Consider the following 21,859-nt stretch of genomic DNA (forward strand, 5'->3'; position numbering starts at 1 on the left):
CTCATCCTTGCCTTGTAAAATGTGTGCTCTATCCTGGGGAAGGCACATGATACAAGCTAAGGGCTTCTTTCCCAGAAAAACTTGTACATTCAGAGAGGTATATATTGGAAGGATTCACAGGTCTAAAGAACAGAAACAATACAGCAAATACAATTTCCACTGTGACAGTCCTTACTAAAGCACACTTCGGGACTCTCTGAGGTAATCCTTTTCAATAAGGTCACAGTGAATCAAGCTTGCCAGCATTTCAGGGTAACATTGAAAGCCACATCACCCTCTGAGCACCCAGTGATTAAAGTAGCAGCTTGGAGAGTATAAGAGATGCAGAAGCTAACTGTTTTCATAAGATTAAAAAGGCACCAGACAATAGAGTCAGAGCACATGCATACACTATTGTGGTTGCAGGGACTACAATGTAATTCGAGAAAGAAATCAAGCTGCTGCCAGAGATACTGAATGGTTTCAAGATGATACAGCTATACAATGCTCTTCTGATGTATATCTCTATAGTTTCCTAAATCTATATATGGGTAAACCAAGGTGCAGAGGTCCTAACACCAAAGTATGCATACAATGGTACCTAGACTACTATTAAAGCTCTTATGAGGCACCACGTCAGTACACTTTTCAACAGTGCTATGAGTCACAGCAGATGTGAAAGGATTTCACATTTGAGCAGGGAACCTGGAGAATGAGGGGAAAGGAATGTAATGAATGGAAAGATGTGGGCAATTATGAAAGGGGGGTGAATGGAAGCTTAACTAGAGAATGTGTGCAATAGTTAATAGCAATGCAGTTCACAAATGGTTGCTGGCTTTCTCCAGAAATACCAAGTAAGACACTGCATTATAAAGTCATGAAACTGGCATTTTAACTCAATACTTTATTAGACACACACACACAAAAAAAAAAAAAGTACTCATAGAAGAGGAATAACAACACTCTTTTAACACCTGAGAGTATTCTAATGCTGTGAGGTTTTTATTAAAAGGGAACCACCACACAAGTTAAAAATGACAAGTAATTGGGGCCCTCCCACTGAATTCATTCACATTAATCATTATTTCTCTCTGGTGACTGAGATAACAAAGCCAAATTTCTAGGTGGCACCCACTGAAGAGACCAGATGCACAAATTAAAATACAAGAAAACGATCCATTTAAGCATATGAAAAAACCCAACATTTTTACTGTGAGAGTGATCAAACACTAAGCACATTGCCCAGAGAAACTGTGGCATCCCCATCCTTGGATCAAAACCACATCACTTCTGGGCAGCCTGCTTGGTTGACAGGGCTTTGAGCAGGGATATTGTACTAGATGATCTCCAGAGAACCCTTCCAACTTCTACTATTTTGTGATTCTGTATCTACCAAACATCAGCAAAGCCAAATCTATCATAATCTAGGTAACTTTTCTACTTCAGCAAAGTTGAAAGCAAACAAGGTTAAAGAAATCTGAAAGATTGAATCTGAAAGACTTGAGTTTATTGACTATGAAACTCACAAAGTAGGCATATACCAAACTGGATCTTTCCTTCTCTTCAGTCAGCGCCATATCCTACAGGTGTTATCCTTGCTCCCTAGTAATAAACACATATTTGGAAGGAATCAATCGTATCACACAAATTGTCCATTTTTGTTAACACCTACATCAAGAATCTACCCAGAATGCCTAGGAACCAGGGAAATAGTTTTCTGTCCATGACTAGCAAGAAACAGCAGGACCTACACCAATATTTTCAGCTGAGATCATCCTGCATCCCATATTTTGGTAGTTCAGTCAAAAGATCAAAGGAAACACAAACACTCTCTTCAACATCTTTTCCCACTCCCATAACTTTTTGACTGAAATGAAGAAAACCTGAACAGGGTTCAGCACCAAATACACAAAGGATGTGCTGTCATTCAAAAAACTTTGCCTTTTGCTCATCCAGATCTCACTCACTGCAATACATTGTGAGAAATTGGCTTAGTCACTGGTCTGGTGTTAGTATATGCCCATAGGAGAGACAACAATGTATGCCCATGCCTTTATACAAATTTCTTTATGGACATTTCATTTAAGTCTCAGTTCAAAAGTGAGTTTCTAGCTTTTCTTGTCTATATTTTAAGTCACTGCTGGTACCTGCATTTCAGATATGACCCTAGAAACATTTCGACTCTATTTTTTACCATAACAAGACTTGAAACATCTCTCAAAAAGAGAAACAAACATTTGGACTATATTAGTTACCTGTAATGATTATATCGCCTTTGTAATTGAAAGCACAGGAGAATATCTCATCGGTATGACCCTCTAATATCTGAAGGCACTGTCCAGTAGCAGCATCCCAGAGACGAGCTGTTTTATCAGAGCTGGCTGTTAGTATACGATTGCCTTTAGGGTTGAAACATACCTTTAAAAAAATGCAGAAAATACTTATATTACCATATCAATATGGCTAGAAAATGAAGCATATGTAGTGAGCAGAAGACTAAAACAAAAACCAGCATCTCTTGCATTCAAGCTTTTCAGATAAAATTAAGGATACTCTTCCACTAGAGTATAGAATCATAGAATCATTTCAGTTGGAAAAGACCTTTAGGATCATTAAGTTCAACCACTAATCTCCTGTGGCTGAAAACTATGTATGGACAAAAGTCTGTTTACAATGACCTTACTATAGGATATAGACCTCAGAATATTATACCCCAATTTCACAACTGCTCTACAACTGTAATTTTCTTTAAATGTTATCATTATTCCAGTGTAAAATGTATACATACTTTATAGATTTCTACATAAAATAACATATGTCTCTGTAACAGCAAACTTCCACTGAAGGCAACTTATTTGTATGTCATCATATTTGCTAAGTATTTGTTTTCAAAAGTGCATGCATTTCCAGATAACAAGATATCTTTTTATAGCACTAACTGGACAATACAAGGTCTATTACAAAATGCAAAACTGATTAATTACTGAGGGCAAAATACGCACTCTCCAGAAATCTTATTTCAAATTAAGGACCTTCCCAAGTGATCACTGCTCCATGGAACATCTGCAGAAATAGATTGCCTTTTCAACATGCTCCCAGGTTAGCAGATTCTCACTTCTAGCAAAGAATTCATGCCAGCACTAAGGCCCCTGATGGAAGCTGTCCCTGACCCACCCATATGTTAGAATACATTCAGACTGCACTCCTCAGTGCATCTACACTCTGTGAAATATTGCAGTGACTGTATTAACTGAGCAACAACTAATCCTTTCAAATGTAACACTCTCTCCATGGAGTGATTATAATAGCTAAACCAATACAATGAATGCATGAATTCTGATCACCAAATTCAAATTATTCATGTTTCAATTATGAAATATATCAAATAAAAGCAGCACACTTACCATACTAGCCTGGAAGCTAGTGAAAACTATCCATTTGAAAGAGTAGTGAAGAGTTGCAAGCATTAAATAACAAAGTTTGAAAAACATGTACAGCTTTGGAAGTAACCAAAATGTATTTGGAACTGAACTTTGGCATTCAAAATTAAGCCAGACCAACTTCTAGCAATGTTCATTTGTGATTTCATAACAGATTTCTGCTTCCAGGTCCTCTCTGCACTTTTGAAAATAAGAGTCTCTATGTATTTTGCCACAGAAATACATTTTTTTTGTTCTATTCCATAAAACAGGTGTTGCAGAGAAAGGAAAAGAGCAAGAGGAGCAAATCTGGTAGAAACAAGGAGCAAGGGTGATGGTAAAAGCCTCAGAGTCAACAGCATTAAGATGTCATCAAGAGAATAAAAATCTTGTACTTATTCTGTCAGATAATCTGGGGAACTCCAAGGCACAAGCACAATTTAGGACAGATCAAACAGAGGCTCCATTAAACTACAATTACATTGAGAGAACATTCGGGCAGCTCTCCCTCTCTGCTCTCTTGTTTTCTGCCAAGTGATTGTGGAGACCCAACCTATATACCGTTTCAGGAAAAGGAAGGAGGTAAGAAAAAACAATCAGTTCAATGTTAATGAAGGTATAGACTTCTTAAATAGCTCGCTTAATGCCACAATTCTAAGGAATCAAATAGTAAATAACATGACAGCATGGAGAGATGGCTTTTGTTGAAGCTATAGGAGTAGCACACCAAATGTTATTGTAGCTCAGAAGTGAGGAGTTGAAAACAATCAACGTTTTAGTTAAAAGGTATGTTCTTTTAGTAAAGACAGCTTCTTGACCAGACCTCTCAATCTTAAATATTGATAATTTTACCACCTCAGCATTCCTGTGTTGTGGAATAACTGATGCCTTAGATGTCACAAGTAATCAAATAGGAAAAATCAGAAGCCACAAACAACTTACCTTTGAAATTTCATCTGCATGCCCTTCTAGCTTTGCAATACACTGTTTTGTTCCTGCATTATAGACTCTTGCTGATCCTGTTGTAGATTAGGAAGCATTGTTACTGTTATGCTTAAGCATGAATTTCAGTAAGACCCTTTTAATAAGGTCAAAAAGATCTCATCTTTAGGTTCGATTTCAAAAGCAATAGAAGATAACTTTAACACAGATTCACCTAAGGATAAAGTAAGTTAAAAAAGGATCTGATTGGAAAAGGTTGACACCTTAATGGTTTCTACTGGAAAACTTCTAAGATGAGAATGCAAAAGTCCTCATAGAACGTGAACTACTGAAGTTTGTAATTTCAGAATGCACGTACAATATATTCAGAAAACTGTCATTATATTTCATTTATTCATTCTATTTCATAAGCTATTGATTCTATTTCATAAGCTATTGATTACATTTCGGGAAACTTTTTCCATTGTCTTTAACTTAGCAACTACATTGAATCAGATCAGATCAGTGTGAAAAATAAGAAAAATTTCACTAGGGAAATTTTTTGAAGTTTAATGCCAAACTTTTTATAATCCAACGAACATTGCTCGATCTAAAGCTTAAAGTCATGAAGCTACTCTTTTATCAAGCTATATTCAAAGCAAAACCACAAGAAAAACACTAAGATGTTTTATGCTATTATTGCAGTTCTTACAGCAGTCTCAGTCACTCACCATCAGCAGAGGCAGTTACAATACGCTGGCCGACATAATCAAAGCGCACATCTAATATTTCGTCATTGTGACCTGTTAAAGTTGCTATGTGTGTCCCATTCACAGCATTCCACAGCTGTGTAGATAAGAAAGAGATTTTTTTGTTTGCTTATTTTGACTAATTTACTAGACAGGTAACTAGTTGATCTATAAAGCAATATGTATAGCCTCGCTCTGATGTCTGACAATGCATTAACATGAAGCCTAGATAGAAACCAATAGTCACTCTTTAGTCAGTTAAGTTCTATATATTTTTTACTTCACTGTATTTTTTAAATAAGCTTTAAAATACCTATTATTTAACTTGGCTTCACTGAAATGAATAAGCTCATAGGGTTTTTGTTTAGTCGTAAATTCTTTCATGAATTACATGTACTAGTTTAAAATAGTGCTCTTCCATTTACAAAAGATGCATTTTTATATATAGTATAATAAGTAGCATACACAACTTTCTTACCATGCATGTTTTGTCCATTGATCCAGTGACAATTAGAGAGCAGTCCCAGTTGAACTGTGCACTACTAATCTCTCCTCTGTGACCTATTAAAATATGTAACATCCTACCAAAAATAGAATTTACAGCTTTAGTGTGTATTTTGATGCGCACATATAAATTATAAGTTTATAAAATGGTGTCAAATCTTCACCGTTTTATCCATTAAGGCAAATAAATGGAGCAGTACAACTCATTTAAGATCCTAGTGCTATATCAATTTTTTATCTTTGAGACAGAGAGGCAGTAACGAATTAAATGGAAAAGTCCTCCCTTCTTACTCAAAAATATTTTAGGACTGTATTTCCAATGAAATGTGATGACTTTCACAGTGCCAGAGACAGATTTCTTGTATTCATCTACATATAAAGCACATACAGCAAGTTTTTCCACATTACTCTCCCATTACCCTACTTCAATGAATTTTAAACAGTACATCTTTAAAACTCTGTCTAATCTACACCTTTTATAAAATCCAATGGTGATCAAATGGAACTTAATAATGTACTAAATGTGAGCATGTTCCCAAGTAACACGCAACTGACAGCCAAACTCAAACATGATTTCTAATCCTCATTAATCCTAAACTTCTGGCTCCACAAGACTGGCAATAGTTCCATTAAATTCTTCAACTTTAGCTGAATAGAGAGGGTACAGTCAGCCATTATTGCTTTCTATGACTTAATGGTCTGTAAGACAATGAACCCTGAAAATGATTTATATATATGTATTAAAGGATTCATAAATTACTATCACAATGTTAATATCATTGTATCGTTAACAGAAACCTGCTTTAACTAATGGATAAATTAATGACTAGAAAAACAAATAAATGAGTTTAAGTGGCTGAAATGTTTTTCTTCATTGAATAAGATATAAATATATATATATATAAGGGTAGCTAATTTAATATATATACTCTAAATGAACAGCAAAGCAAATCTCCTGAGCAACTGATTTTTCTATTTGTTTATGATGACAAAAACTTGATTATACTGTTGTCATTTTACAGAATTACTCTGTTTAGCTTCTAACAATGTGAGGCCTGCACTGTTGTAACTGTGTAGACATTTTTACAGTAAAACAAACCAAAAAAATCAACAAGTAGCAAACAATAGTGGAAAATATTATTACTAGGCCATCAAGTTTGCTTTTATTGTAACACCTGCTACTCAAAATACCTAATAATGAAACAGGTTTAATTTAAAATTAATTTTTATCTTCATAAATTACTTTGTCAGTAATCAGGGGAACCATTTGATTATTCTACTTATACTGAGTTTCCAGTTGAAAAAGCAAGTGGATTTGTTAGGATAATAGAACAAGTTCATATTTAGCTGTTACATCATTATTTGTTGGCATCATAATCAAGACATTTTGTTCTCTGCAGTGAGAGGCCAAATGTTCTCCTCTTTATAAATTTATACTGACATAAAAGATTGTGAGAAGAAAAACACACACTCTATAGTTTTTAAAGGTAATATAACCAGACTAATTTTCTATGAGATGCAATATACTATCTCTGTATTTAAACAGTCTGTTCCATCTAGAAATTCTAGACACCTAAATCATAAGTTTCCATATTGATAAAATATCTCCTGGTTTGGAGAATTCATTAGCAACAAACACAGGATCCATCCATTCTGTCTGTCTCCTCAGTATTTATAAGACGGATATTTAGAATAAAAAAGCATGCACAAAAGCATTTCATGAGCAGCACTGCTTTTCAGAAGAACAAAGGGAACGGGAGTAACAAATGATAAGATGAAAGTACAAATATTCTAAATGAAGAAAAAGAATACAATAAGTTGTAACTCAACACTCTTTCATTTGTCATTAAAACATGCAATATAAAAGCATATTTATTAGTACTTTAGTACCTGCCAGAGAGAACATCCCATACTGCTACTGAATGGTCAGATGAGCCAGTGATAATCCTGTCTCCCGTGGTGTTGAAAGACAACACAACAATTTCTGCTGAGTGCCCCTGACAGAATTTTTTAAAAGGAGCATGAGAATGCAAATTATTAGTTTTCCATTAATGTGGTTTAATATGTATTTTCTTTCCAACATTATAATCTTTCTTTAACCTTTCAATATATTCTTTTTTTGTTTGTATGTATATCATTGACAAAAAATATCTACTGTACTGTGGAATAGTCAATATCCCAACAACTGCAAAAAATCCAGCACATAAGAGACCTCAGAGTGTGAGAAACTCACATATTAAGGTGGATTCCAGAACAATGCCATCTGTTTAATCTATTTAGAATCATAGAATGCTAGGCTGGAAGAGACTTCTAGAGAGCTAGTACAACTCCCTTTAAGCAGCAAGCAATTGTCCAGTTATCAGTGCCTATTTTCCAGATTTGATTTAAACAGAATCACATTTGGTCACCAATAGATATTGAAATCAGATGATTCATTTACAGTAAACTACAGTACAGCTTGTCATTGGTGTTGGTGGAGAGGGATGGAAAAATGATTGTAAGCATAGAAGCTAAAGGTTCACACTGCTCTTAGTTCTGCTCACAGCTCTGAGGAAGATGAAGTCAGGGAGAAGAAAATGCTTTCTTCTCTCCATAGGCCACATACACAAAAACAAACTTATACGCTACCTGTTATTTAGGATTTATGTGAGAGAAATGCATTGAAATAGTGCATACCACTCTGAAACTCTGGAATTCCAGCAAGCAACGTAGATCAGAAAGACATCACAAATCGGTGGTAATTGGGTGTCTGTCTGCTGATGATGTTTACAGAAAGAAGATCCATACAGATGTAATATCTGACATTAATGTTCCCAGAGCTACTTTATGTTAATGCAGAGGCAGTCCTAACTCACAGTATAGCAACATGTTTTAATAAGCAATGGAAGGCATTCCAAACTACAGCAGTAATTTTACTGAAATGAGAAAATCTGTCTTTTGATAAATAGAACTTCATATATAGCTTTATCATCTGTTTTGTAACTGTCACTGTGAGACCACCTGGTAAAAGAAACTGCAAGTTTGGAAGCTGTTATATTGGTTATACTTTTATTTATCTCACTTAGAAAACTAAGAAAGCAAGGAACACTTTTAGAAACATAAGGAAGGCAAACATACACACAAAGTGACTCTTTCTTCTCCTTTCTCTATATCCCATAATTTGGCTGTGGTATCCAGGCTTCCAGTTGCCACCAATGTGCTCTGAAGATTAAAGGATAAACACACCTGTAGCAAGAAACATGGGATGGAAAAAAGTGGGAAGGGAGTGTTTAGATACATTTTCTCAAAAACAGTGGGTCAGGATTAACATTTTTTAAACAAGACAAAACTCTGACTTTATATTGCACAGAACACAGAAAAATTGCAAAGCTCTTCCAAAAGTTCACTAGAAAAGCAACAAATCATTAGCACATAGCTCTGGATGACTACTCATATCAAAGGGACTATTTGGTTGCTCTGTAATTACAATGCATTAAAAAGACCAACTGCGAGATTTCCTGTATTATTTTCTGAGCCTGGATTAAATTTCACTATTTAGGTGTTCCATTTTGTGTCATGGGGAGAAATTATTTAGTTCACAAAGTTTTAATGGAAATCAAGACTGAAGCAGTTTGTTGATTTATGAATAGCCCATAGTTAACTAGTAGAGATTTACATATTCAGTAACTGTAATACAATAAACACCTACAAATTTCTAAACCTTCTCTTCAAGCTCCAAGAAGTTTTACTTATGCAGACACTTTCACACTCTTGCATGCACACTTCACCTCTCTCTCACAGGATGAGTGGTTTAGAAGTGCACACCCTTTTCCTGGGACTCATGAGTGCTCTAGATTTAGTTGAACCCATGCCACTTCCTACAGTCTGCTGATCCACATGCCAGAGAGAAAGCATCCAAATTCACATATGTACGTCACACATGGGGGACAACAGGACCTTTTTGTTGAACCCAGTACTGACAATCCACTGATGCATTTTCACTATGTCCATTTCTTTTCTTTCTCTTTTTTAATACTGAATAACTATGGACATGGCCTTGCCAGCAATGTGTCAAATACAATAGTGGCCTTTCAGAAACAGATCTCATTCAGAGAAACACATAACTTTCTTCTGGCTATTATCTTCTACTAATTACTTGCTAGCATAACTCATAACACTTCAGTTCTAATCTAATCCCTACAGAAATGAAAAGAAATTGAGAAACCTTTAAATATTTAGTTAACTTATTTGTAGAAGCAAAATCACTGCAGCCTGTCTCAATAAGCAAAGTGCTATCCAGTGGAAAGTGTAACTGTTTCAAAGGATGAAGAGAATCAAAAGTCCACTGAAACTAACTTCACTTTCCACTAAGGTAAAACACTATTTCCTCGCACAGTTATAGGCCCTGAAATCTACAAATTAAACTCCAATTGCTTCCAGAAGTGAATTCCAGAAATGCTTTACTGAATAATGATTGTATAACTATTATTTTTAAGTATGTTCTGAATTGAAATTAAGACCATCAGGGGATTTGTCCTGATTTTTTAAAATGGAATGTTGTGCATCAAGATATTTGCTATTGCTAATAAGACTCCTAATGCATTGGAAAAGAAACTGATTTTTAAGCTTAAAGTGTTTTCATTCCATATATCTTTGGCATTTCAGCATCCTATATATTCCCAGTTAACACATTTCAAATTTGAGATTCTTCTATGGCTCCAATTGGTCCTGTACTCGAAGTACAGATCTCAGCATGAAAGACAGCAATACAAGCAATGATGTTCTTGTGTATTTAGTTCTGCAAAGATGAGAGGCAATGAAAGATATCTAGAAAAAAAAAAAACCTCTAAATATGTAAATAAATCAAGGAGTTTATATGTGAAATAAATTAAAAATTCTTATTGTTATGGTATTTGTCAATAATATTTTAACTTTTAGCAAACAAGGGAAATTGGAACAAGCTAAAAATACAAATATCACGTCAAACTGTTTAATATTTTATTTTGTATCGATAGTCTTGTCAGACTATCTTTTGTTGCACTGCAGAAATGTTCACAGTATCTGAATGTGTGAATAGATGCAGCAGAATAGCTGCCCCTTCCAACATCAGCTCACAGGGACTTGGAACCCACAGCCATCAATGATAGTGTAGGGAAACATAAAGGAATAAGAAACGTCTATCAGTACTCACTATTTCTGCTTTGTGTCCTCTGAAAGTATGATAGCATTTTCCTGTTTCCGTACTCCACAGTTTGCAGGTCTTATCAAAAGATGCAGTGGCAATCTTGTCACTAAATGGAAAAAATATCCTGTCATTTTTATTCAGAAAAAGCCCTCTGACTTCAAAGTCAGTAGAACTCATAGGAACAATATCAAGTCATTGAAGCTTGCATGCATTTTGGTGTATTCTGCTGCACTTCAAATCTAGCAGCAGGATTTCACAAACAGAAGTTACATTAAGGGAAAAAAAATAGCAGACATTAGTTTCTAAAGAGCCACCATTGCTATCTATTAGCAAAGAAGTGTTCACAACTGATGATGAACCTACATCAGGGATAAGACTATCTGCTGTGCTTCCAGAGGCATTTAAAAGTTATGTAATTTCATCAGATAGTGTCTGTTCATTGGCAAGTATAAACTGTTTTTATAAGTGGGTGCTCATCCTGGGTGCTGTCTCCCAGGACAAGAGGGTCATTGGGTGCAGTCAACATGGCTTTACCAAAGGGAAGCCATGTTTGACCAACTTGATAGCCTTTTATGAAGACATAACCAGGTGGACAGATGATGGTAGTGCAGTGGATGTGGTTTATCTGGATAAGCGTTTGACACCATCTCCCACAGCACCCTCACAACAAAACTGAGAATGTGGGCTGAATGATCAGGTAGTGAGGTGGATTGTTAACTGGTTGAAGGGAAGAAGGTGGAGAGTTGTGATCAATGGGACAGAGTCTAGTTGGAGGTCTGTGTCTAGTGGAGTCTCTCAGGGGTCAGTGATGGGACTAGTACTGTTCAATATATTAATGAATTATCTTGATGAGGGAACACAGGACACTGTTAGCAAACTTGCTGATGATACTAAGCTGGGGGGAGTGGCTGACATCAAAAGGCTGTGCAGCCATTCAACAAGACCTGGACAGGGTGGAGAGTTTGGCAGGGAGAAATCTGATGAAATTCAACAAGGGCAAGTGTAGAGTCTTGCATCTAGGAAAGAATAACCCCATGTATGAGTACAGGTTGGGGAATGAACTGTTAGAGTAGTGGAGGGGAAAGGGACCTGGGGTTCCTGGTGGACAGCGGGATGAGCATGAGCCAGAAATGTGCCCTCATGACCAAGAAGGCCAATGGCATCCTGGAGTGTATTAGAATGGATGTGGGCAGTAAGTCAAAGAAGGTTCTTCTCCAGGTTGAGGGAGTTGGGGCCTTTTAGCTTGAAAGAGACCGAGGGATGACCTCATTAGTGTTTACAAATATGTAAAGGGTGGGTGTCAGGAGGATGGAGCCAGGCTGTTCTCAATGATGGCCAACAATAGGACTAGGGGCAAGGGGTATAAGCTGGAACACAAGAAGTTCCAAAGGAATAGAAGGAAGAATTTTTTCACTGGAAGGGGTTGCCCAGATGGGTGTGGAGCCTCCTTCTCTGGAGATATTCAAAATTCACCTGGATGAGTTCCTGTGTGGCCTACTCTAGGTGGTCCTGCTCTTGCAGGGGGGTTGGACTAGATGACCTTTTGAGGTCCCTTCCAACCCTTGAGATTCTGTGATTCTGTGATGTCACTCCCACTGAAATCAGTGGAAGCGTTGTGACCAACTGCAGTTAGGGTACAACTGAATTAAGGTACCCAGAAAAAGTAGCAAAGGACACTAAATCAAAACGTAAAAATTAGCAGGAAAAAAAAGAGGTTTTTTTAACTGAACTTTTAATTCAAGGTTCTCATCAGGTTTTCACTCATATATTCCTTCTCTACTTTTATGTTACAATCTAGTTACTGATCTTGGCACAGATTTTTGTCACACATTAGTTTCTTCAAAGTATCCAAAAGAATTCATTAATTGCTTTTTAAAATAAAGACTACCAGAATATTAAACACTGACATATCAGATTCTAGTTAAGATAAAGTCTTCATTTAGAAGGAAGTGATGACGCTCCAAATAGAACAAGACTTTAATATTTATTTCCTGACATTAGCTGCGTATTGCTTAACTGATAAATAAGACATCTGAGAGTGAAATATGTAGTGTGATTCAATATAAAAATAGGAATTAATTTATCTTATTTTGCACAGAAGCAAAATGGTTTACTCATACATGACAGCTTTCTCAGGAAGTAAATAACAATGATACATGTAGATAACATGGAATTGTCTTCAGCTAACAGGTGGCAATTCTAATAGAGGGCAAAGAGTTGCTGCAGAAAAGATGCAGATATTCCTATTTGATATTCAAACAGCGGCACCCTGTGGATTTTATAAACATTACTCAACAGCTGTGACACTTCTAAATCATGTTCAAACTAATAATGAGCATGCAACACAAAATGGAGAAATCCACTTTTATTATAAGTGTTCTTTCTCCTCAACTGAAGTAATAATAGTTGTCACACCTACTTATAGCCCATGCCATTACACTGAGGCAGTAAAGAGCAATTAACAATCAGAACGCCATCTGATGATGTAGATACTATAAAAAGAAATTTGTGTTTCAATATATTTTAAACTGACTCATACACATATTTTTCAAGACACTGAATGCCTAATGAAATTTATGCTTTGAATTTCTAAATTTCGTTTACTAAAATTATAGCAGAAAACATGCTTAAACATATCTCATATATATAATACACAGCCTAGGCACGCGGTGAGTAGCTATAGTTGAACTTCACAAATTTCAAATTGGAACCCTTTCATTTGAGATAGTCTATTTTATGTTGAAGTTTGAGTAACAGTTCTCTATTTGATGTTATCTCAGAGAAAATATATTTACCCATAGGGGTTATTGAAAGCTACTGCATAGACAACATTCCTGTGTCCCTCCAGCGTATGCAGCTCTTCTCCTGATGCAGTATCCCACACTTTGCAGGTGCTGTCATAGCTTCCAGTGATAAAGCTAAAGCAAAGAGAAATTCATTTCTGAATACACTAAGTATCTTACTGGTCCTACTACATAATCAGATTTCAGTTAGCACTGTCTCAGATCCTAAGTCTCCTCTTACTTTCAAAAATATAGATTAATGATCATAAAAGTTGCTTTATTTTCTTTTTTTAATATTACCCATTAAAAAAACCCTTGTTTCTAATCTTTAATGTATTCCAACCAGAAAGCAAACTTCTGCCTTGAAGATGTGAAGGAAAGAAATAATTAGGCATATGTCCACAGTGAAATCAATTAATACAAATTTCCACTATGGTGAAAGTCTCAAATGAATTCATGTCAAACACTCATTTGGCTTTCAGTAATACTCACTTTATTGACACAAAGGTCCTTCTTTCTGAAATACAATAAATGTCAATAAACTGTTACCTTGGAAGAACAGAAACCACATAAACTGAGTCTCACCAACTACTTTTTTGCATATACCATTGGTTCTCCCACAGAGGCCTGAAATCTAATTCCCAATCGTGCTTGAAGCTGCTTCTAAGCAGCAGAGCTGGATTCTTTCTCCAGTAAGATAAGATCACTGAAATTCCCTTACACTTTTATTTACAAATACAAAACTCCAACTAGTGATTATGTATTTTGACTTTGTAAACAACTTACCAGGAACCAGATTTGTTAAACGCGACATTAGTCAGTGGCAAGATATGAGCTCTAAGTACCTGAAAAAGAAGTAGGGAGAAGGAAAAGACAGCAACATTAGATGTAAATTAAAACAAATAAACAAAAATTTTTAAAAAACCAAAAAGCAACGGCTAAAAATATTCAACAGATTAATATTGTTGCCACATCCTGTCAGATTTGCAGTTACAGCTGTAATACATTAATCTCCCATGCCTCAGCAGGTTATCACTGCAGATATTATGAAGTATTGATTTCAAATTTTACTTAAAAAACTTAATGAATTGTCTTTTCCCTCATGTTTACTACTTCTCTCTATCTATTTGAGACTGGAAAAGTAACCCAAGACCTGAGCTGAAAGAGTGAAAATAAATGAGTGAAGACACTATACCTGCTGAGATGACTGATGAAAGAAATCCCAGCTAATATTAAGCCTTATATAGTGAAACGAGAGATCCAGATGAATTGAGTACTTTGAGACTTTTAGATTATAGGATGCTTCCAGCTAGTATATGATTTTGTTTTAAAAAAACAGGAATAACAGAAATAAGCTACATCTATGTCATATGGGGTCATGATAAAAAAAAAAAAACCCTGCAGAACCTGAACAAAGAAACTTAAACAAGACAAAATTCAAAGAGAGAAGTTCCAACTTGAGGTCTGTAGGTTTTTTAGGTCATTATTTTTCTAAAATTGTCTCTAAGGTCCTTTAATCAGACAGCATACTTTTCATGTCAATTATCTCACACCCTTAACAATACATATTATGAGGTTTATTAAATATATGTGAAAATGGTCTCAGCTACTTCCAATGAAAATCAGCATGCCATGATACTTTGAAAATGATCCAAAAAAATGTAATTTGGTTTGTATGTGAATAAGCTGGCTACAGTTTAAGAAGGTTTGCATTTGAACAACTTTGATCTGTTACAAGCTGGCTTCTGCTCGAGTCGAAAGCACAATAAAATAACAGCAACTGCAGACAGTAAATTGAAGGGACACTAAAAATACAGCAGTGGTTCACCTGGTCTTCTCTGTAGTGTAAGAATGAAGAATAAATGATTTAAGCAATACCATTTAATCATTGACATATCACCAGAAATTCAACTGTCTGTTTTTATCTCTAGTTTTCTCAGCTGCCTGTCACCAAAAGGAAAATGAAAGTTCAGAGATCTTCTACAAAATGAACAAAATGGAAATAGCAATGGTCAAGTGAAGGATTAACAGAGAAACAGAAAATATATTTTATGTTAGAGAAACAGTCATTTTTGTTCTCTAGAGAAAGACAAGTTGTACTTTCAGGTCTAGAAGTGGGAATAATCAATCAAGATGTGGAAACAACAAAAATATTTTGCTGTTTTTAAAAGAGTCACAGTATACAAGTATGTGCATAGGAGAATGGATAATCATGGAAATGTATGGAAATTTTATCCCTGACATTTTTAGGGCTCCATACAGGCAGCTCTGAACAACAAACATATTTAACAATTATGAAAAAAGGAAGGAAAACAAGATGGGTTTATGTTCAGTTTCATATCATGGGACTAATTCTGATCTTCTAAAGCCCAGTGTTGCAGCTGCTTCATGCACAGAACTCCAAGCCAGTAAGAATTGCTTGTGCAAATAATACAATAATCAAATCCTAAGGCAGCAGTAAAAAAAATGTAACTTGGTTCTGTAAAATCAGTTACAGCAGTCCTTAAGATAAAACTCTGTTTTATCACTACAGCATAGCATTGCTATGAAATTGTTTAAAACCTGAGAAATTGTCACAAAATGTGTTCAACCCTGTTTCTCTGCAGGGTGCCTAACACAACATCATCATCACAATTACTGGAAATAACAAAAAGATGGATTTATATATTCATTTCAGATTATTCTACAGAGTAACAGAAAGAAAAAAACTAAACAAAACAAAAACCTCCTTTCCAAACAATGCAAACACATGGAACATTTTGGGGGGAAAAAAATATCTCACTTCCATCCAGCTCTTACATTCCCTTAGCATCTCAGAAACACCGAATACTCACGTGTCATTTACAGGTCTTAAATGGAACTGAGATATATATAAAAAAAGTTCTTTTCAAACACTTCTAAGTACTCAAGTGAAGGAAGTAAGGCAACAGTGACTGGATTATCCTGCCTCTAATATTTCCAGATACTGAAGTTCAAATGTAGATATACCCAAAAAAGTACAAACACATTATTTACACTAAAATTTGAAGCAAGATATTAATTGAGCTGAAAGCATACCTTAAAATAGAATAGAAGCTTTTGAAACTTAAGGTACCTTGACATATAACACTTTTTTTCTAAGATAGATACACAGATCTTTGCAAAATTGAGCCAGATGTGTACTTTTTGTACAAGTTATATATAGCAATATGGGGGGGGGGGGGGGGGGGGGGGGAGGGTGTTAAGCCAAACAAACCAACTTAAAATTTCTCCGTTTTCTCGCTAAATTCAAGGTAACACAACACTGATCAGCAATTTTTTATAGCCACACATTGCCATCTGCCGACACATTAGAGATACAACACTTAATTATTTCCAATTGCAACATGCAGTCTCTGGAATTGATTTTATTTTTATTTCCACAATTAAATATAGTTAAACTTATTCTGTTCTGAAAGATTGCATCTTGGATTTGAAAATCTGAAAGGTCTCTCTAATAGTTGTTCCTAAAAAGCTTGTTCATTAAAAATACATTTTTCAAGTGCTGTCTGTAAGCTGAAGATCAAACAATATTCAAACGTAATAGTAATAAGTTACAGAAAGTAATGACAACCAGCATGATTGTATGTAGCAAAATATATAAAGCCTGAGAATTTTTACAAAATTAAGAACAAGTAGACAAGGGTATGAAAAAAATGTGGGCATTTACCACACAGCTAATTTACTTGGGGTTTATTTATGGGTTTTGTTTAAACATTACTATGGGCGTTTTTTGTCCACAGAGTCTTATTTAACAACTAAGTGAATTGTTTCTCTCCATCCAAAACACACCCTTGTACATAAGCCTGCATAAACAGTGACTAGGAACAGTTATACCTCCCAGCCTTTTGGGGAAATTTCTGGCTGACATAACCAGGCCAGGCTCAGTTGCTCTAAACAGTGCAAAACTGATTAAAAAAAGCCAAGAAACTGGTCATAAGCTCCAAATTTTGCTCCCAGGCACAAAATGCAGCACTAAAAACATATTCACAATGTCACAACAAAGATGCCTCTCACCTTAAAAAGATTGAACTTGTGATGCTTTTCTTCTCCTAGCTTCTCTTGCAATCTTTGTACTAAATGTATGATATGTTCCTTGCATGAAGCTGTGATGAGAGATTCTCCCTTTTGAATTTCTTCTACTAAGGCTACGGCATCTGTGCTAATTATGAAGAGAAGAAAAAGCAACAAAGATAAAATAAACAAACAAAACCCCAAAAAACTCAAAAAGAAAACCTCAAAGCCACCATATTTCAACTTCAGTAATAACTGTTAATATAAAATCAAGAATATTATTTACTTGCAGAGAAACTGTAGTAAGCAGTTAAATTAGATGTGTTTATCTCATTCTATAAGAGCTTAAAGGAATCTGGATAAATCTTTCCTGGTTTCTGTACTTCCCTTTCTTACTACAGGAGTACAGTAAGATTTAGCTTTTAAAAATTTCAGCTTGGCAAGAAATTTATCTTTTCAAAGGGTTTCCACAGAGGGTCAACATGGGAGATGTGTATTCAAAACTGATAGTTTGGGAATAAATATTTAAACTGGAACTTCATAAATTCTCAATTAATTGCATAGAAGTAGCAACAAGATAAATTATAAATGGAAAGTGTTAAAATCACCTCTATCTGTGCCTTCACAAATCTATGCCTGTTCCTTTGACTCTTAGTTACAATAATAACTTTCAAAACATGGTGTATTGATGTCCATGGAGCCCTCAGGCATTGGTTCACAGCTAGACGTGGAATTGGATCAGCTTTTTCTATCATCAGATAAACTGCTGATTCCTGGCCATTTATGAGAAACTGAGAATTGATAATATCCAACAGTCAAAGCATCAACATACAGTTAAAACTAGTCCTAGCAAGAAAGTCTAGTGTTTCTTCTAGTATCTAAATTATTACAGTCTAAAGGGGATTTCCTGTATGTTCTCTAAATGGAAGCTACTAATATCCCTGTAAATTATTATCCTCTCCATGTTTATACTCCTCGTAAGTAATGCCAGACAACTCCTTTCTTTCACAGAATGATTCACTAGGTTTTATTCAGAGTACTAAACTTGTCAGTTCCAGGTAGACAAAAGTTCATAATTTTCAATTTGGATATTTTGGCTTGCATGTGCAGCTTACACTGTCTAATAACTTTGGCCCATGTACAGGGACTCTTCCGTATCAATGTTGGTATGAAGCCAATTACATTACCTCATGCCTCTCTGTCTAATAAATTCCATAGATTTTGGCAGCTTGGTTTAATTATGGCAATTTTTTATCTTTCTGAAGCTCTCCCTACCAGAGCTGGCTGTGTAGAGCCCATAGGCTGACTCCTATGACCAAAATCATACTAAGGCTTTCAGATTTCATTTTTTCTTTGGAGTGCCTAGAGGAAGGTGTTAACTGGAGGAAAGCAGAAAAAGTAGCTTAAGAGCTGAATAAAACTTGATAATCTTTCCATGCTAGTCAAAACTTTCTGTGAAAAAAAACCCACTAGATATTACATACAAATTTGTGAAGTGTCTCATACTTTTTATGTGCACAAACAGCTGATGGGAGGCACTAAATGCATAATATAACTTCTCAGGCCCTGGTCCATAAATTACATGTAGCAGTATTAAAGCTGTTTCAGCAGAGTAACTTGTTGAATCAACATCCTTATTATGACAAATTTTTCCTGTTCCTCAGAAGGAATACATATGAGAGTTTCAGACTTGTGCTTTCCAACTGCCTGAAAGCCAGAGGCAGATTGTGGTTGACTATTATCCTCCACACAGCGTGTTTCACTTCGTCATGAAGTGACCTCTGCCTTCCATCTCAACCCTATCAAACTTAAATCTACAGTTGATTCTGAAATACATTGTATTATTACGCCAATCCCTGTCCTTTAAGTTCCTGTAATTGCTTTCATCTTCTGAAAGAGACTAGAAAATCAAGTATACATTCAAACTTGTTCTTTCAGAGAAGCCAACTGTAATTAGATTCACAACAAAAGAAACCAGAAAACTTCCATTACTTGCAACAGAAGATACTCCACACAAACACATGAGAGGGAATCAGTTGCCTATCTCACACCACTTTACCTATGGTTGTTACGAGGATTAGTCAAACAACAGGAGAGATCTGGACTGATGCCTAGCTGTTCTTTTCAGTGATTTCAACAGTCATTTAAACCAATGTAACTGGGGGCTGAGTTAAACTTGCTTTTTGAAAAGTCCAGAAATACTATTACAGGATCTAAGTACTGTCATTCATCACCACATTACCATGTCAAGAGCTGTATAGTTCTCCTAGTTTTGTACAGGCATCTTGAGAGTCATAACTCCATAAGTAAAAAGAGGTTTTACCTCTAAACAAAAAAGCATGACAGTTGAAATGCAAGATTCTGTATTTAAAATAGTAGTAGGAGAATTATTTGACTATGTTATTTTCTTTTCCCTTGGGTGTATGTTAGTGAACAAAGACATAGCTGACCTCAATTACATTTAAAACAGTCAGAGTTGTATATAAGCATACTTACTCAGGTCTAAGCTTAAGTAGATCTATAGATCTAGTCTTTGGCTCACCACCTTCTACATATTCCAGAATAATTCCTTTTAAAAAAATAAAAAAGATAAAAAGATTAAATGTCTGGGATTTTATAACATGCAATGCTTTCACTCTTACTGCTCCACTGACTTCAGCAGACCTACTTCCAGTTCTTGGAACCAGGAGGAGGCTGGCTGTTCTTGCTGAAAGTTAGCAGGGTGAGGAAAAAATCTGATGTACTTATACGAAAAAAGATATTATTATTATTTATGAGCCATTTTCCATTCTGGTAGTGAACAAGCTCTTTTTTTCCCCCAACAGCTTTTTGCATGATTTCATCAGCTCTGTTTTCTAATAAACTGTCCCGAAGATACTGTAGTTTGATGTTCCAAGAAGCCTGGAAAACGTGTTTTACCAAACTTGCTATGCTTATTGCAGTATTTGCAAAGGCCCATATGCAGTAATGTATAGAAAATCATAACACACTTTCCATTTCTAGGTATGCTCTGGCACCTCTGCACCTTCTAGTGAGCTGAAGTATTAAAATGTTTAACCGCATTGTTTCCTGTTTTGACATACTTGTTAGGGAGTTCTGCTGCTCCTTAGTTTTCTATAGGAAAGGACAATTTAAATGAATTTTTATGTAATTTTACATTTTCCCACATTCATAAGAAATGCATTTAATTTGAAAGAAAGGCCTCTTATTACAATACACTCCCTGAGATGGCCATATATATCTTGTTCCACTTCTGAAAATTCATTAAGTCTCCTAACTGAGCTCATGAGGAAAGATGCAGAAAACTCAGCAGCATAGCTTTTCAAAGAGTGGTTTCTGCTCAGAAAATTCACAAAACTAAGAAACTAAACATAACAAGTGTGCCAATCTTTTGCTAAACTAGCCTTCTGATAACACATATACATTTCTTAGTGCAAATTACTGTCACTTTTGGCTCTTTAAACTCCTCATATTTACAATGCAAATAAGACTGCTTGATCCTACAAGGATAAGTCATTAATTCCAGCCCCAGTCGGCGACGAGCTGTTTCCAGCTGGAAGTCTCTAAACCAAGCGCAGTGCCCAAATACCTTCACCTGAGGTCAAACCATCTGCAGGTGCGGGATCTACCCGCTTACTGCTGCCTCAGCAGGATAGAGATGAGGAAAACCTCCATCGCAGTAGGCGCCGCACCCCCCGCGCCTCCCTTGCAGGGTTACCCGCTACACGCCCAACAGCAGTGCCCAACGCCCGGCCCCAGCCTCCGCGCTGACAGGGCCCGAGCCTGCCCGGCGTCCCCGCGCCCGCTCCGCACCCGGCGGGTAGTAGCGCAGCAGCAGCCGCCGCAGCCCCATCCTCCGCCGGCGGCGCCAGGCTCAGCTATTACCGTAGCAACGGCCAAACAGCGCTGCCCGTGGCTGCGGGACTGCTGTGGCCAGCTGGCTCCTGGCTGTGCCGTGAGGCTCCGGGAGAGGGAGCAGGTCATCATGAGCTTACATGGCAGCATGGCACTATTTTTTGCCGACTCTCAGTTATTTTCTATTAATTTGTGTTTTTCGAGGCTTTTTCCTGTTACTTCATTTCATCAGAACTATCCACTGTAACCGCAAGATCTCACCAGAGTAGCAATAGCCTGCTAGAAGCCCACCACTCTTTTTACAGACTTAAAAATTTCTCCCAGTTGCACAGATTTATAATACTCCCCACTGCATTTTAACTACCTTTTGTTGACCTTTCACTTAACATTGCAAGGCTTTTCTGCAGCGTTCATGGCCAGCTCATCCTCACTGAACGCCGTCACCTAGAACTG

General features: G+C 36.3%; 1 protein-coding gene across 1 annotated transcript; it reads right to left on the bottom strand.

Annotated features, from left to right (window-relative positions):
• Positions 1 to 1,546: 1,546 nt before the first annotated feature.
• DAW1 (dynein assembly factor with WD repeats 1) lies at positions 1,547 to 21,404 on the bottom strand. The gene is made up of 13 exons (XM_062005947.1): positions 21,365 to 21,404; positions 20,048 to 20,120; positions 17,555 to 17,699; positions 14,306 to 14,364; positions 13,532 to 13,654; positions 10,743 to 10,842; positions 8,690 to 8,797; positions 7,463 to 7,569; positions 5,547 to 5,649; positions 5,051 to 5,165; positions 4,341 to 4,417; positions 2,235 to 2,397; positions 1,547 to 1,581 (listed from the first exon to the last, which is right to left on the bottom strand). The coding sequence occupies exons 1-13, from the start codon at positions 21,402 to 21,404 to the stop codon at positions 1,547 to 1,549; spliced, it is 1,248 nt and encodes a 415-aa protein (XP_061861931.1).
• Positions 21,405 to 21,859: the final 455 nt, after the last annotated feature.

This window comes from Colius striatus, chromosome 12 (genome assembly GCF_028858725.1).
Source record: "Colius striatus isolate bColStr4 chromosome 12, bColStr4.1.hap1, whole genome shotgun sequence".
Taxonomy (NCBI): domain Eukaryota; kingdom Metazoa; phylum Chordata; class Aves; order Coliiformes; family Coliidae; genus Colius; species Colius striatus.